The 18368-nt window shown below is 42.4% G+C and overlaps 1 protein-coding gene across 2 annotated transcripts; it reads right to left on the reverse strand.

Moving 5' to 3' along the window:
* Nucleotides 1–1394: 1394 nt before the first annotated feature.
* Nucleotides 1395–10060, reverse strand: ERP29 (endoplasmic reticulum protein 29). Of its 2 annotated transcripts, XM_008572701.1 has the most exons (4): nt 9865–10060; nt 8703–8764; nt 4298–4436; nt 1395–2221 (listed from the first exon to the last, which is right to left on the reverse strand). In XM_008572701.1, exons 1-4 carry the CDS (start codon nt 9944–9946, stop codon nt 1719–1721), a joined length of 786 nt encoding a protein of 261 aa, XP_008570923.1. In that variant the 5' UTR covers nt 9947–10060; the 3' UTR covers nt 1395–1718. The 2 variants fall into 2 exon arrangements, with proteins under 2 accessions (XP_008570923.1, XP_008570922.1); XM_008572700.1 differs by lacking the exon at nt 9865–10060 and having other exon boundaries at nt 8703–8959.
* Between the last annotated feature and the right edge of the window lie 8308 nt (nt 10061–18368).

Raw genomic sequence — 18368 nt, forward strand, 5'->3', positions numbered from 1 at the left:
AGAGGGCCCATCTTTAATGAAAAATACTTGATAACAAAGGGCTGCTGACGTAATAATCTAGTCCTGCCCCAAAGCTCATGTTTCTTTAACTGAGTACCCTGGTTATAAATAATGATGCCCAGCCTGAACCCATCTAATGATGGGTTTCTTTTCTTTCATCCCTTTTACAATTGAGAATCAAGGTTAGAACCACATTCAGGGGCTGGCTTGTTAGCTCAGTTGGTTAGCACACTACCTTAAAACACCGAGGTCAGGAGTTCAGATAACCGGCCAGCCACCCCCCCCCAAAAAAAAAAAAAAAAAAACACACATTCAGGGACTGTGGATGTATTTAGTTTTAGAGTCCCTTCCCTGTCATTTGTCTTCTTACTCTAATTTCTATAAAACAGTGCATACTTTGTTCCTTAGAAGCAATCCTATTTAGATATATGGAAAAATTTAGAACAGCTTATGCAAGTTTACCAGTAAGAAGCATCCAAAAATATCTTCCAAAAGTTTCAATAAGAATTGAAATAATGAGAAAGGGACATGTTGAAATTATTACTTAATACATACAATGTAATTATATTCTCTCATCATATGTACAATACATACGATGTTTAGATCTAAACATCTTTTATCTAGTTGGTTTGAATTGTTAGCCTAAGCTTCCACAATTTTTTGTTCCATCCACTTCAACATGTAAATTTTCCTCATTTAATTTCCAGCCACTCTTTAAATACCAATCTGGCTGAAATGGAGGCAGAAAAACACAAAAGAACGATTCAAGGTTTTATTTCCCAATTCCACTCAAACTTCCTTGTATGTGTGCAGTTAAACATATTTCAGGAGCTGTGGTTTGATATTTTCAAACAGTTAAATATGAAAGTGGGGCTGTTATGAAGCTTACCACTGCAAATAACTGCTCACCACTCCTGACAGAAGATTTGGAAGTCAGTACGATGCTCTCCACTCTTTTAAAAGTTGGTGTCTATCAGGTAACCAACAGTGACAAAGTGACTTAAATGGAAATTATCTTTTTTTTAAACTTTCAAATTGGACTGAATTATAACATTTAGGTGTCTAAATCCAACTCTAAAAACAGATTATATCAGTATAACTAAGAATTTGCTATACCTATGTTATAGAGCATGGAAAATAATTACACTGTGGTTCATCAACATTGCTATTTAGTCTGAAGGACAAGAAAATGGGTACCACCCACATTTTACTACTCATAATCAAACCACATGAGTCTGAACATCAGTGAAAAACAAAGGTATGCCTTGAGCTGGGATTTGTTACCCTGGTAGAGTCAAGTCTATACCTGCTTAGATTCAGAAGTAAATTCAAAGAGGAGGAAAATAAGTCATAGGCCAAAGTATAATTTGAAAAGAAAACCAAATGGCTTCAGATCCACTTAACCAAAACACCAAAACTTTAATTGATCAGAATTACACCTTTCAAGGACCTGGGCAGTACACTCCTCTTTATAGCACCTGTTCCTTCTAAGGGGGCATTTCACTGGCCATCTGAGTAAGTGCTTCAGCTTGGACCAGCTATAAAGATGTTTTAAGCATGGTCATATCAGCATCAATCTCCAGGCATACTCAGGGCTCAGATTTCTCATTTAGTACCACTTTTTCCACCTTCTCCCTATATCTCACAGGATCTCATGGCCAGCAGATAACTCTTCCCTCCCCACTCCCCCAAACCCTGTAAAACCTCAGAATGTCTTTTTACAGCTCCTCCTTCTCGGCTCCCTTCTTCTGGAAGGCAGTCAGGATGTTTAAGCTCTTCTGGAGCTCCTCCTTCTTCCCTTCGCTCATCTTATTCTTCTCGATCAGCTTGGTGATCCGGGTCATTTCTGATGCTGGGAAATCCTCACCTTGGTCTAAGATCTTCCCCATGATCTTCAGGTATTGCTCAGCCCACTTCTTCTCCATCTTCTTCACACTCAAGAGATTGTCCTGCCCCCGCTTCAAGAGGGCCTGGCGGGCCTCCACGCCAGAGGCCCTGATGAACTCCCCAGCCAGGGCATCATATGTAGGCAGGCAACCAGGCATACCTAGGTACACCCCTTGTCCCTTTAGCCAGCGCTGGATGGCTCCAACTTTAACAGTCCCACTATATGGGATCGGGTTCTCAAAGTCCCCATCCCGGAAGAGGTAAAAGATTGGGTAGTTTTCTTTGTCCAGCTTGTATTTCTCACTCAGCTCCATGTTCAGTTTGTCACCATAATCTGTCAATAGAAACCAGATATGAGAACCCAGACCGTAAGGAACTCAGGGTAGGAAATTGCTGTGGGGCCTATCTGAGCTAAGGGGAGGAAGAATCTTCTTGGCTGTGTAATGGTTCAAAGTGAGGACTAGCCATACAGACCTTGGTTTGAATTCCTCTTCTGCCACTTCCTAGCCATGTGGCATTAGTCAAGTCATTTAACTTCCCTGAACTTCATTCCAGAGAAAAATGGGATTCTTTTGAATATTTATTATATGCCCACTATATGCCAGATACTGGTCTAGGTCCTGAGATCTAGTTGTGATTAAGAGTATCAAGCTCTCTGATGTCAAGGAGCTCATATTCTTCTAAGGGTGAGAAAAGAGATAATAAATAAACATAAGTGATTAGTGCCAAGATGAAAATAAAACAGGGTGATGTGATTGATTGGGTAAGAAAGCTCACTTCAGACTGTCATGGAAGGCCTCCCTGTGGAGATGACATCAGCTGAGGGGAATGTCAAGAAGTCAGCCACTTAAGGATCTGGAAAGAGTGTCTCAGGTGAAAGAACTGCAAGCACTAACGATCTGAGGCAGGACTGAGCTTGGTGTATTTAAGGCTTACAAAGGCCATTATGGCTGGAGCTGAGAGAGGGGAGCATGTGGCAGGTAACTACTGTAGTCCCTGCAATACAAGGGCTGTTGGGAAGACCCAATGAGGAAATATATACATGAGACTACGCAAAGTTAAGTGCTTAATATGTGGTAGCTGCTGTTAGTATTTGCACCGTCCTTCCTAAAGGACATATTGACAGTAACAGTCCCAAGGGCTATACATGAGACTACGCAAAGTTAAGTGCTTAATATGTGGTAGCTGCTGTTAGTATTTGCACTGTCCTTCCTAAAGGACATATTGACAGTAACAGTCCCAAGGGGTGATGCTGTGACAACTGGTTTCTTACACCTTGCCAAGAAATGTCCAGACCAACTATTATTACTGGTTAGCAGTGTCAGAAGCCTGGGTATTCCAATCCTTTTTCTGCCACTTAAAAGCTCTGTAATTTTGAGTAAGTTACTCAAAGCATCAGTTTCTTCACTTGAAAAATGGGGATAATACCATAATACTTCTTCATAGAGTTGTCACATGGTACAGGTAAAACACTTAGCACAGTGGCCTGGCACACAGTAAACATTTGATAAATGTTAGCTATGATTATTATTATTATTATCATTATTCTAAAAGCCCCAAGGGAGTTGACCCAAGGTTGGGTCAACTGACCAAACTGCGCTGGAGAAGTGTCCAGCTATCTCCATCCAGGACTAGAACTTACTCTCTACTAAGTTCCCAGCCTACTAAGGAACGGAGGCATCCCAGTTGGGAGGAAGCTGAGACAGGTAAGAGCCCACAGCACCTGGGACTAAGCACCTAGGTGGAGTTGTGGATGAGACACTCCATACTCCATGACCTGAAACAAATCATTTAAGTTCCTTTAGCTTCAGTCTTTCCTCAAGTATAAAATGGAGATAATACGTTTTGCTTCTCAGGCAAGGTTCAAGTGAAGATTAAAAATGCAATGCCTGTGCAGATATTTATACACTATAAATCACTAAAATATTGGCAACTATTTTTATTAAAGTTATCACTGTGGTTGACAGCTGCTCTTGAGTTAGTGGCAGCACTAGCGCATTTGAGCTAAAGCCAAAACGGAATAGTTTTGGTACAAAAGTTGAAATGAAGACAGAAGAACTGACTATGCTGTTCCCTAGGAGATGTGGCACCCCTTTTGCCCACAGTCCCTTGCAAAGAGAGCTCGAAGTTCCCACAGTAAATTTAATGTCAGAAAGGGGTGGAGAGTGAAGGAAGAGGGATTCCCTTCCCTTCAGGTACCTGAAAAGCTGAGCTGAGGTTCTATGGTCCCAGAATCTACTCAGGCTAAGCTTGATGTGGGCACCAGACTCCTTGACAGGCCACGAAGACATTTACACCCCTTGGGGGTGGCTCAGATGGAAAGCTGCTGGGTACTCCCCGACCAAGTAGGGAAACAATTCCTGGCTTCCTCCCTCTCTGCCCTCCCCAGTCATCCTGGACTTGTCCATACCTGAGATCCCCACCTCTGCCACCAAGAGATCATCGCTGGAGGCCGAGTTTTCAGCCAGACGCTTGAACTCATCCTGCTTCTCACCGTAGGGGTACTGGGTGTCGAACTTCACCAAGACGAACTTGCTTTTGGGAATGACCTGAGGGTGTAGAGCTGAGCAAGTGGGGTGTTCCAGAGACCTTTGGGGCTAATTCCCCTTCCCAAGGGGCCCCTGTTTAAGAAACAGAGTGGAAACAAGCCCACAGGGAGACAAGCGCTCACAAACTAATATTCATTCATTCACCCACTGATTCATTTAACAATTTATTGAGTGCCTGCTATGTGCTGGGGACCCCATCAGGTGTCTGTTCACACTAATCAAAGATATATGCAACCCTGTCTAGGATAAACAAAGCTGTAGATGTATTCAGGCCTTCAATAGTGTTCCTTTCAATGAGGCTAAGCATCGGCCCCTGTAATGCCCATCATCCCAGGAGGACTTTCTCAGTAAACTCGAATCAGAGATCTGAAAAAAAACTTTCTACAAAGGAGTAGGCACCATGGAGGATGCTTTGGCTAGAGATGCCAGAGTTTGAACTCAACAATTTCAGGGCAAACAGGAAGTTGGTGAGAGGTGAGGGGGCGACAATGTCCTATCCATAAACCACAGTTCCCTACGGCTAGATCTCTGGGTCCTAAACTATCAGGGTTAAGTCTTTTTAATCGCAGTAAAATTCAAATAAAATTCAACATATAACCATCTTAAGGTACGAAATTCAATGGGATTTAGTGCATTAACAATGTGCAAACCATCACTACTGTCCAGTTCCAGAACATTCTCATCACTCCCAAAAGAAACCCCATAGCCATTAAGCAGTCACTCCCCAGTCCTCCTCCTCCCAGCCCCAGCAACCACTAATCTACTTTCTGTCTCTATGGATTTGTCTATACTGATGGAATCATAAAATATTTGTCCTTTTGTGCCTGCCTTTTTTCACTTAGCATAACGTTTTCAAAGTTTGTCCATGTTGTAGCACATATCAGTATTTCATTCCTTTTTATGGTTAAATAAATATTCCACTGTATGGACAGACCACATTTTGTTTATCCATTTATCAGCTGATGGACATTTGGGTTGTTTCCATCTTTTGGCTATTGTGAGTAGTGCTGCTATTTTGTTTGAACATCTGTATTCAATTCTCTTGGGTATATACCTAGGATGGAACTATGGGGATCATATGGTAAGTTTATGTTTAACTTATTGAAGAACCCAAGGACTTCCTTGATGGTTTCTTCCAATGCACAAATTTTATCTAACAAGGTTCCTGTGGTCAGTAGAATGGCCTTCCCCTTATCCTACAACTTTTTTTCTTTTTCTAATTCAAGTGATCACTACCATCAGTTTTTATCACAGGCAATCACTGTCAATAACTATGTCAAGCTCACATAATTCCAGCTAAGGCAAAGAAACTTAGTGTTTTTGTTAGTACTTGTCCTTTACTATTTATTGATGTCCATTTGGCTTTAGGTTTTTAAAAATATTTAACACTGCCTAGGAACACAAAGGAAGGAGAAGCCGCCAGAATAGATCATCTTTAGGTCGTCACTGGTGCCAAAAAGACTAAGCTCTGGGAGCCTAAGAGCAGGGAAGACTTAAAATATAAATCAGATCACATTCCTCTGGCCCAACTGGCCTTATTTCAGTTCAACACACTATAAACTCATTCCCACTCAGGGCCTTTTCATTTCGCTCTGCTGGCTGGAATGCCCTTTCCCACTTCTTTCCTTGGTTGTCATTCTATCATTCAAGGCTTGGTTCACATGTCCCCTCTCCTAATACAGAGGCCTTCTCCAAATAGACTACCCAATATTGCTTCGTTTCCATCATACTCTATCACATTACCCTGCTGTATTTTCTTCACTGCATTAATCACTCTCTGAAATCCTTACTCGATTATTTTCTGTCCTGTCCATTAGAATGTACATTTATGAGAATATGGACTTTGTTTGACCTGTTTTCTGCTGTAGCCCAAGTGCCCACCAGTGCCCGGCATGTGGCAGATTCTCTGAAAATATTTGATGAATGAACAGCACTCTATCAGGCTGTAGCAGCAGATGCTACATGTCCAGGAGAAAGGATGTTTTCAAAGCACACCTTCAAAGGGCTTACACTTGCATTATGAAACAAAAATAATCACACAGTGGTCTAACACTGAAATAGAATTGAGAGACCTCCATATTTTACTTTCACCATTCTTAGCTACCAGGGTAAGGCAGAATGATTCTAAATGGCAAACATTTGCATAAGGAATTTTTTTCTTATTTTACTCAGTCTGTATTTAATTGCTTTAGAAATCTCTCTCCTTTCCTCATCCTTGAGGAATGAGCTCTACCATTACTTAATAATCAGGCAACTCGCTTCATCAAAGTAGAAATAAAATTCATTATCCATGCATTTGTTCATTGAGTAAAAAGTTACTAAGGGTACCAGACACTGTTCTAAGTGAACACAGCAGTGAACCAAACAGGGTCTCTTTCTGCATGGAGCTAACATTCTAGTGATGATGAAGGGCAAGAAACAAAAAAAGATGTTGGAAATCACTGGAAAGCAAAGCACAAAACAAAGCTGCTGGACAAAACACCAGGCAACTCCCCTTTTGTTCAGTGGTGATGGAAGAGGGTGAGATTTGGAGAGAGACTGGAGAAAACATTTGTTCATTCATGTAACCAATTATTTATTGAGTATCTTCTATGTACCAGGTAACGTGCTATGCTGTACAAATGATCAGGAACAAAATAAACATGGTACTTCATCACAAGCATGTAATATTCTAGTGTGAAAGACAGATGATAAAATACACGAAGGAAAAAAATCAGCAATTAGTGTTCTACAGAGAAATAAAACAGGGTAATGTGACTAGCACTTTAGAAAGGGAGTGGTAAAAATCAAGGAAGGACTCTGAGGAAGTAACCTTTAACCTAACTAAGCCTGAACTGATGAGAAGTATCCAGCCTTTCAAAGACGGAGCAAAGAATGTTTCAGTCACAAGGAACATCTAGTGCAAACACCCTAAGGCAGTAACGAGCTAGGAATATTCAAAGAACAGAAGGAAGGCCTGAGTGGCTGGAGCAGAAGAGACAAGGATGAGAGGAGAGGGAAGCAAGGGTCAGATCATGTAGGACTTAGGCTACTGTGTGGAGGCTCAAGAGTGAAAGCAAGGAGACCAGTAAGGAAGCTATTGTAATGACAGCCCAAACCACGGTGGTAGTAAAGATGGAGAGGCACCAACTGATTAGGAAATACTGTTAACTTTACGGTGCAAAGTTTCCCTTTGATTTACACTTGGTCTGTTAAGTTACCTGATTCCCATGGAGCAGAGTGCAGGAGTGTCACTTTGCAAATAAAGGCCCAAAAAACAGAGAGCTGTGGGGTGTGCTTGACAACCAACCAGCCATACCTACGCTTTTAAATTCTTTAAATTGCCTTGAGTGAGCTACAAATGCCAAGTCCATCACAGGAACGCTTTTGAAAATAGGAAGACTTCAATCACTTGAGACACATTTAGAGCTCCACTTTTTGGTTTCACTTCCCCGAAATGGGTACAAAATAAGAAAATAAAACGACTGGCTCTCTCTCAACACTTAGTTTGCCCTAGAGAAAGTTAAAAGCTGCTAGTAGGTGACGACAGTTGCAAGAGAAGGGAATGGTGTTGCATTCAGCATTCAACATTTCCAACCGTCCGTTTATCCAAGCCAGGATCCTAAATTCTGTAAAGACGGCGGGGGTGACGGGGGTAGGAAGAGGGTAGTGGTTAATTTTATTCATTTTGTTCCCAGACCCAAGATGTTTCCCGTAGGGTGGCTGAATGAAGTTCATTCTTAACGCTTGCACTTTTCGAGGAGATCCATGATATGCGAACATTGTTTGCATACTGCCAAGCAGGCTGAAAATCCATCCTCCGGGGAGAAGGGCGTACTAATGCATGCTAACGCGCTGAGTTCTCCCCGCCAGCCCACGCCCCCTTCCCACAATCGGGAGCCGGTGGCGTCGACTTAGAACCGTCCTCCGGGTCTCCCACTTGGGACTTGAGGATTGGATCTCGTCTGGCACCGCCCTCTACCCAGAGGTGAAAGGGAGGAATCCAGTTCCCTGGGATGCATCTTTACAGCTCTTTTGCAAAAGAGGAAACAAGCATAAAAACTGCAAAGGCAAGGGTGGGTCGGGACCTTGGAGCGTGTATGCCCGGTGGTCATGATACGCCCCCGGCCCAGTGTTCATCAGGCCTATATAGGATGGTGGGAAACTCTGGAATCTTCGCCACAGACCACCTCCTGCCAGCCCTCTTTGCCCAACGTACCCTATCGGTGCGCGATCCCCCGGGCGCCCTGGCTACACCTGCACGCGATGTCCCCCCGTCCCCGTTACCTTGTAGAAAGTGACTGTATCCAGGGGAAGGGCGCCCTTGGTGTGCAAGCCGCTGCTGCCATGTGGAGCAGAGAGGAGCAGGAGGCCCAAGAGAACAGGAAGCAGCGGGGAAAGAGAAGCAGTGCGGGGCACGGCGGCCGCCATAATGCCGGATTCTGGGAGCGCGAGGTAGGAAAGTCGTAGGGTAGAACGCCCGGAGTCAGGGGTCACGTGAATAGAAGGGCTAGCTCGCGCGCGCACACACGTGGCCAACCCCGGAGGCTCACGCCGGCTTACGTTGAGAAGGAAGAGCAGCGTGAGGGGCGGGGAAATGGGACTGCTGCGCACGCGCACTCCGCGAAGGTCGCAAAGGCGCAAGGGAGAGAGGGCGGGGGGCGCGTGGGCGGGGGCAGGAAGGGGCTGGGAAAGTGACTGCCGCGCACGCGCACTCGGCGAGGGTCGCCTCTGGCGAACCCTGTTCCCGTGCTCCTCTGCGTGAGTAGGGGCGCGAAGCGCGTGCGTGGCGTTTCTGCAGCAGTTCCTCTGCTACCTTTCCTCCCCTTGGAAGATGACAAGGCCAGCAATAATTTCTTCCTGCCTTTGGTTCGTCAGGCAGTCGGTGGGGACTTGCTACTACCCTTGGTTAGTCTGTTTTGTCAAGTCCAGCTAATATCCTTATTCAGTCAGACAGTGCTACTACCCTCACGCAGCTGGCCCACTGTTACCATCAGTCAGACTCTGGTTACTCCTCTTAGCCGGGCAGTCAGTTGTTCCAGGACTCACCTGAACTAGTCAGCGAGATTCGTCTGTTAGTATGGCAGTCAGGGCCCAGTCAACCCTCCTCTGAGCTGAGTGCCTCGTTTGTGAGGCGTCAGGCTCCTGTAAAAACAGACTTTACTGAAAGCTGAGTAGCCGCCCAGCTATGTCCTAGGCTCCTGGAAGACTAAAAAAGAAAATTAATTCTTTTCAGCAGGTATAGGTTTAGTGCCTAGTGTCTGCCACATCCCGGTTTTGCCTGTGGGAGTACAGAATAAGATGAACTAGAAAGAGTTCTGTGCTGAAGGAAGTCACAATGTTGGGGGAGAAGGAGACATAGGAATAATAGTATAACAAGTACAGTGTAATTAATACAAAATAAGACTATATTAGAGGGCGCCCTTGGTGTGCAAGCCGCTGCTGCCATGTGGAGCAGAGAGGAGCAGGAGGCCCAAGAGAACAGGAAGCAGCGGGGAAAGAGAAGCAGTGCGGGGCACGGCGGCCGCCATAATGCCGGATTCTGGGAGCGCGAGGTAGGAAAGTCGTAGGGTAGAACGCCCGGAGTCAGGGGTCACGTGAATAGAAGGGCTAGCTCGCGCGCGCACACACGTGGCCAACCCCGGAGGCTCACGCCGGCTTACGTTGAGAAGGAAGAGCAGCGTGAGGGGCGGGGAAATGGGACTGCTGCGCACGCGCACTCCGCGAAGGTTTGATTCTGGCCTTCCTAGTAGAAAGTATCTCACTTTGGACAACTTATTTTTAAGAAATATTGTTTAGGCCAAAGAAACTCCTTACACTGGCTGGTTCTGGCCTGGCCACTGATTAGGAGGAGGTTGCTAAGAGTGGGCTTACCAAGGGGCCACTGCTTAGTTTTGATGTCCTGGGCCTCTGGCGCCCTTGACCCATCCTCCTGCCAATGTTTCCTCTCTCCCTCTCTCCTGCCCATCCCCGCCTGGCAGCCCATCCTCCCTTCAGCGCTTCCTCCTTTTTCCTGAAAGCCCTTTGGAATGAGGTCTCTAAGTGGCAGGTGCCAGAATGACATGCATGATCCTGAGCTGTACAATGTGGGGTTTCAGGGAACCAACCTAACCACAGGAAGCTTTGCCTCCCCTTCCCCTGTCACCAAATTTGAGCTGGGAGCTGAAGGTGCTTATCTTTGTATAGCTGTGTAGTCACAGTCTTGTTGGAATCTCCCACCTCTCCAGGTTGGGCTCTGGGACAGGTTGGGCTTCTTCCTTCCATGTGGCTGCTCTGGAACGAGCCAGGGGAGATGCAGTGGAGGGGCTCTGAGAGGCAGTCCAGGGATAGGACGCAGTGAATTTGTTGACAAATGCTTCATATCAATGCCTGGGCAGATCAGCTAAGTTTATTTCTGGCATGGTGACAGACAAGCTGTGGTTTGAGAAAGATGTTTGATATCACTTTTTTTGCGATGGCCCAGCAGTCTGAGACCTTGTTGGGGTTGAACTGTGCCGAGAGTTTTATTTTATTTTTGTTTTTATTTTTTTTAAAGATGACCGGTAAGGGGATCTCAACCCTTGGCTTGGTGTTGTCAGCACCACGCTCAGCCAGTGAGCCAACCGGCCATCCCTATATAGGATCCGAACCCGTGGCCTTGGTGCTATCAGCACCGCACTCTACCAAGTGAGCCACGGGCCGGCCCATGGAGCTATTGAGAGTTTTTAAAACCCTTTATGAAACATTTAAACTTCTTATATTATTCACTTCTTTGTATAAATACTTTGAGTACACCTAGTTAGTATGTGTGATCAGGAGTGACTTTCTAGTTATAGTTTAGAAGCTGGTTTTGAAAGAAGTGAAGGAAGCGGATTGGTTGGAGAGGGAAAGGAAATATTGGCACTTTTGCTATGAATTGCAAAAGTAATTGTCCCAATGCTTCTATTGATTCGTGTGCCCTTTTCCCAGTCATTACTCATGATATGATTAGATTTTTGGCATCAGGACCCTGACGGTAATCTACAAAAATAGGCCCATGTATAGTTCTGGCATATTTAAGAAGGCATAAAATCCCACAGTTGACACTGATGTGGAAAATCAAAAGGCTCATTCTGGGTATTGTGTGGAGGTAGAGAGGAAGGGGCATGTTACGTGAACGTCCACATGACTCAGTGTAGCAACTGGAGTGAAGTGGAAGAAAAGTGGCATGGTCTGCTAAGGCAATTAATATGTAAACTCTCCCATTTTTCCCCTTAACATCATCAAGGTAGTGAGGCCACAGTCTCATTAATATCTTTGCTGTTTCTGGTACAGACAAGGCATGTTCCTGCCTCAGGTCTTTGCACTGACTTTCTCCCTCTAGAATGTGTTTTTCCAAGATATTCACATGGCTGACTCCTTTACTTCCCTCAAATCTTTGCTCAAATGTCAACTTCCTACTAAGGCTTATCCTAACCATCTTTTTAAAGATTGCTTCTCCCTGATACTGCCTGCTTTCCATCTCTCCTCCCTCTGTTATTTTTTTTCTCTATAGCACTTTTCAACTTGAAATATGCTATATAATTTGCTTATTATCTGTTTCCCCTGAGAACTAGATGTTTTTTGTCTGTTTTGTTCACTTCTATATCCCCAGCACCAAGAACAGTGTATGGCACATGGTAGGTGCTCAGTAAATATTTATTTGATGACTAAATGAGTCAAGTCATTTTAGGGTAAAACTATTCCATGGCTGTCTCTTAAAATTCTTTTGGCTCTTTCTACATTCCCTTCTTAGACCACATGTTGCTCTTCAGAGATAGCGTATCCCTTTGAGCTGATTGTTTTCCCTTGCAAGGCTTTGTTGATGTAAACACCAGTTCTTTTGACATGGATGTCTTAATGAACACTTAAAGCAGATTCTATCTGTTAAAAACTATTACAGAAGGTTTACTCCACAGTATGATTTTTTCTAAGCCCCATACTCTAATTATTTCAATATTTAATACGTATTTACTGAATATATTTCATGTGTCATATACTCTTCTGGAGGTAAGAATTTCATGGTGAACAAAACAGATGTGCTCCCTGCCATTCTGGATCTTATAGTTTATTGGTGGAGACCAATGTTAAATAATTACACAAATAAATATGTAATTACAAAATGTGACAGTTTCTAGGAAAGAAAAGTTGAAGGTCTGTGAAAGAATATGATGAAGAAATTAATTTGCATTGGACTTCATGGAAAACTCTGCAAATCTAAGCTGAGCTAAACCCTAAAGGATGAATCCAGCCCTCAAGGAACTTATACTCATGTGAAGAGACAGTCATTAAATAATTATATAAATAAGCATAAAATTACAGACTGTTATAAAGCACTCAAGAAAGAGAAAAAAGCCTGTTCTAGGACGAGAAAGCTCAAAATATTTGAAGAACTAAAAGAATTCCACTCTGGGAATTTATCCTTTAGTAATAAAATCAGCGCAGAAAGAGTTTATATGTGCAGGGATGTTTATTGCTTTTTTTTTTTTTTTTTTCCTTTTTGTCTTTTTTTTCGTGTCCGGCAACGGATCACAACCCTCAGTGTCACGCCCGTACCGGACCGGGACCGGCAACGGGATCGCAACCCTCGGTGTCGCACCTGCACCTCGCCCAGCCAGTGAGCGGGAACCGGTCTGCATGTGGGATCCGAACCCTCGGCGGGAGCGCCGCCATGCTTCCCAAGCGGCGCACTGTAGCAGTGCGCCACTGGGCCGGCCCTGTTTATTGCTTTTTTACAGAAGCAAAGTCAAAGAAAAAAACCCCAAACCTGAAAACAACCTACATGCCCATCATTAGAGGAATTGTTGAATAAATAACAGACTTTTAACACTGGTTACAGTTGGAGGAGTGGAGAGAAAGAAAATAAGATTCTAACAAAAGGAATAAAAATTTATGGCATAATGCTGAGAAAAAAAAGGTAGAATACTAGCTGTACAATTACTGCAAATATGTAAAAACAGAATATTTGTACAGATGAGGCCAAAAACATTATCTGTGTTAGGTAAATGAAAACATTGTTTGGCTAGATCATGGGTTTGCAGGAAACTTTTTACTTTGTATTTCTGTCATTTTTCCTTTTTTCAAGTGGAGTGGAGAAGGAACAAAGAAATTGTGATCAGTTAGTTGTAAACACCACTACACTCTGACCCCACCATATTTCTGTTATTTTAATACTGTTTTTGCAATAAAGTAACATTAAAAACCCAGAGTTTAACATCCAAAGATCAAATCATGTCAGCAGAGATGTTGTTCTTCTTTTGTCCCACTTTTAATTCATGTTATTTTCTTATTTTATGTATGCTTATAAGCCACCTGAAATATTACCTAGGTTGCTGTGGATTGAATGTCCCCCCAAAACTCACTGAAGCTTGACCACCATTGTAATAGTGCTAAGAGGGTGGGAAATCCAATTATGGTATTTGAAAGGTGTGGCCTTTAAGAGGTGATTAAATTGAGAGGATTGTGCCCTTGTTAATGGATTGATCCATTCGTGGAGTAATGGGCATGATTCTTATGGATTTATAAGGAAGGCAAGTGAGAGGGTTAGCTTTTTCTTGCTCAGCTCAGTCTTGCCATGTGACACCCTGGTCGCCATGGGACTTTGTAGAGAGTTCCCACCCAGAAGATGGCCCTCACTAGATGCATTGCCTGGACCTTGGACTTCCCAGCACTTAAAACTGTAAGAAATAAATTTCATTTCTCTATAATTACCCAGTTTCAGGTATTCTGTTATAAGCAACAGAAACAGACTAATCCATAGGTCAAAGTGGGATGTGAGTAAATAAGTAAAAGTAACCTAACTTGTGCCAGTCTTTTCCCTTTTAATCTGCCCTGCACACTGCCATCATATTAATACTCACAATATTGTCATGTAAAGTGAGGATAATAATACTTCAAAGGATCATGAGTGGAGATATTAGTACATATGAAGCATTTACAACAATGCTGGCATATAGTATGTACTCACTATGGACTAGTTATTATAATTAATCCACATGCAATAGCCTCAACAATCTAGTTGTAAGACAAAAGAGCCTAATAAAAATGCCATTTATAATATTACATGTAGCTATTGAGCTTTTGAAATGTGGCTAATCCAAATTGAAACATGTTGTAAGTGTAAATACTTGCTGAATTTCAAAGTAAAAAATTAGGTATGTAAAATATCTCAGTGATATTTTTATATTGATTGAATGTTGCAATGATAATATTTTGGATATTTATTTAGAAATAAAATGTATTATTAGAATTAATTTTACCTGTTTCTTTTTACTTTTTTAATGTTTCCACTAGAATATTTAAGATTACATATGTGGCTCATATTATATTTCTGTTGGATAGCGCCACTGTAGATTTTTAAACTAAGGTGTTGCTACCTTTTTATCTTAATCGCTATCCTGTTGGTTTTTTAGATCCAAGTTTGGTATGTTTACATTTATTTCTAACTTTTATTTTATCAAATAAAACTCATTATTCTGAAGTGTTAAGATCTTATTAAAGCTTAAATTTATCATCTGTTCCTCACAACTTTGGTACATTCATTCAACAAATACTGAGTGCCTATTCTAGGCACTTTTGTAGGCTCTGGAGATATTGGGGTGAGTGAGACAGATAAGTTGCCTGACCTTAGGGAGGTTACAGTCTACTGGAAGAAACAGACAACAAATAGACAAGATATTTTGAAATTTGATAAATGTTACATTTCTGAGGAGATGATATTTGAGCTGATACTTGAAGGATGAGAAGGTGCCAGTCATGTGATTATCTGGGGGAAGAACATTCAAGACAGAGGAAACAGCTATTGCATATCATCTGAAGTAGAAAAGTGCTTGACATGTTGGAGGAATACACAGTGGTGGGCAGAATCTAAGATGGCCTCCAGTGATCCCTGCCTCTGGGTATTTATGCTGCTGTGTGATCCCTTGGCAAGATCTGTGATCAATAGAATACAGGAAAGGTGATGGGATATCACTTTATTGATTTGGTTACATAACATTGTTACTTCCACCTTGCTAGGAGGACATTTTGCAGAAGTCCACATGGCAAGGGACTGGGTGCAGCCTTTGGCTAACAGCTGGGAACTGAGGCCCTCAGTCCAACAGCCTCGTGGGACTGAGTTATATCAACAACTACATGATCTAATTATTACTAAAGGATAAACCAGGTCCTTTCCCATTCGAGCCTTTAGATGAGAGAGACCCCAGCCTGCTAACAGCTGGGAACTGAGGCCCTCAGTCCAACAGCCTCGTGGGACTGAGTTATATCAACAGCTACATGATCTAATTATTACTAAAGGATAAACCAGGTCCTTTCCCATTCGAGCCTTTAGATGAGAGAGACCCCAGCCCTGGCCATGTGAGAAGCCCTGGAACAGAGGACCCAGTTAAGCCATGCTTGGACTCCTGACCCACAGAGGCTGTGAGATAACAAATGTGTATCTTTATCCGATAAATTTGTGGAAATTTGTTATGCAGCAGTAGAAAAGTTACACACATATTTGACAAATATGCCTAGTATGCTTTCTTTCAAGTCACTGATGAAAGCATATTGTAGAACAGTGCCAAGTAAGAATGCTGGTTCACTTCACTACAAGTCATTCTTAAGTTATTTACCAACTAACTAGCACTCCTTTAGGTTTGTTTGTACAAGAAATGACCCTAACTGTGCTTCCAATTGGTCTATATTTTCTTATTTTTATTTATTTGTTTCTTTGGTGGCTGGCTGGTACAGGGATCAAACCCTGGACCTTGGTGTTATCAGCTCCATGCTCTAACCAACTGAGTTAACTGGCCAGCCCTTTTCTTATTTTTATATCATGAAATTTTTCACCAAATGCTTTGTCAAAATCTCAGGTGTACTATGTCTAGTAATGCTATTAAAGAAGAGAATGGAATAGTCTGGCATGATTGTTTTTATAAACCCATGTTGATTTAGTGGTTACTTCTTTTTCTAATTGTTTAGAAACCATCTTTTGGATAATTCATTCTAGAATCTTTTTTGGGGATCAGTACGAAGGTCCTTAACTTATGATTTGCAGATTCTACCACCTTTTCTCCTTATAAAAATAAAAATATCTTGGGCCGGCCCCGTGGCTCACTCGGGAGAGTGCGGCGCTGGTAGCACCGAGGCCGCAGGTTCGGATCCTATATAGAGATGGCCGGTGCACTCACTGGCTGAGCGTGGTGCAGACCACACTGTGCCGAGGGTTGTGATCCCCTTACCAGTCAAAAAAAAAAAAAAAGATTAAAAATAAAAATATTTTAGTTATCACTAGTTTTCTAGCAAGTTTCCCATTTTTACACGAACTCTCAGGTTTCTTTCAATGGTTTATTGGATTAATCTGCAAGTTTTATCAAAATCCTGGAGTGTAATTTGTTCAGGCCAGGAGCAATGGATTTATTTAGAGCAGTCAGGTGCTCTCTTTACAATGTTTTTTTTTTTTTCCTTTTTGTCTTTTTTCGTGTCCGGCAACGGATTGCAACCCTCAGTGTTGCGCCCGTACCGGACTGGGACCAGCAACGGGATCGCAACTCTTGGTGCTGCGCCCGCACCTCACTCAGCCAGTGAGCGGGAACCGGTCCGTATGTGGGATCCGAACCCTTGGCGGGAGCGCCGCCGCACTCCTAAGCGGCGCACTGTAGCAGTGCGCCACCGGGCCGGCCCCTACAATGTTTTTCTTCAATTTCCTCTTAGAATGTTTGTTTTACACTTTTTATTCTGAATATTATTCTTTTCAGTAGGGAAGACAGAAACATGTTATCCATTAACCATTACACTATGAATTCCAGCAATGGGACATTTCTTTCTTGCTTTTGTCCCTAACTTCATTTTTTTGGCAATAACTTTATTGAGGTATAATTCACATATATAGTTTGTCCTTTTAAAGTGTACAACTTGGGCCGAGCCTGTGGCACACTCGGGAGAGTGTGGCGCTGGGAGCGCAGCAGCACTCCCGCCGCGGGTTCGGATCCTATATAGGGATGACCGGTTCGCTCATCAGTGCTCACTGGCTGAGCGCGGTGTGGCCAGTCTCAAAAAGGACAAAAAAAAAAAAAAAGTGTACAACTTGATGGTTTTTTAGTATATTCACAGAGTTTTATATCCATCACCACTATCTAATTTTAGAACATTTTTGTCATCCCCAAAATACAAACACCATGCTCATTAGCAGCCACTCCCCAATTCTCCCCAAACTACCTCCCTAGTCCCAGGCAACCACTAATCTGCTTTCTAGTTCTATAGATTTACCTATTTTGAGCATTTGTATGAATGAAATCATACAATATGTAGTCTTTTGTGACTGGCTTCTTTCACTTAGCATAATGTTTTCAAGATTCATCCATGTTGTAATATATATCAGTGCTTCTTTCCTTCTAATTGCTGATTATATGGAGATACTGTATTATATTTATCCATTTACCTGTTGGTGGACATTTGGGTTATTTCAACTTTTTGTCTATTACAAATAATGCTGCTATGAACATTTGTGTCCAAGTTTTTATGTGATCATATGTTTTCATTTCTCTTGGGTATATACCTAAGGGCTGAGTCATGTGGTAACTATATATTTAACCTGTTGAGGAACTGCCAAACTGCACCATTTTACATTCCCATCAGAAGTGTAGGAGGCTTGCTATTTCTCCACATCTTCACCAACATTTACCACTGTCTATCTTTTTGATGATAGTCATCCTAGTGGGTATGAAGTGGTGTCTCATTGTGATTTTGATTTGTATTTCCCTGATGGCTAATGATGTTGAGCATCTTTTCATGTGCTTATTGGTCATTTGTGTATATAAATATATATATGTTATATATATTTTTATATATATATATATATATATTTTTTTTTTTTTTTTGAGAAACCTCTACTTAAAATCTTTGCCCATTTTTTGTTTAGGTTATTTGTCTTTTATTATTAGGTTGTAAGAATTCTTTATGTATTCTATATACAAG

This window comes from Galeopterus variegatus, unplaced genomic scaffold (genome assembly GCF_000696425.1).
Source record: "Galeopterus variegatus unplaced genomic scaffold, G_variegatus-3.0.2 Scaffold823, whole genome shotgun sequence".
Lineage (NCBI taxonomy): Eukaryota > Metazoa > Chordata > Mammalia > Dermoptera > Cynocephalidae > Galeopterus > Galeopterus variegatus.

Bases quoted from the DNA above. Each gene is read 5' to 3' on its own strand.
- ERP29 (XM_008572701.1), bottom strand. From the start codon at position 9,946: ATGGCGGCCGCCGTGCCCCGCACTGCTTCTCTTTCCCCGCTGCTTCCT. The intron at 4,437-8,702 runs GTAACGGGGACG...CTACACCCTCAG, and splicing joins ATACAGTCACTTTCTACAAG to GTCATTCCCAAAAGCAAGTT. The intron at 2,222-4,297 runs GTATGGACAAGT...TTCTATTGACAG, and splicing joins GGCAGAGGTGGGGATCTCAG to ATTATGGTGACAAACTGAAC.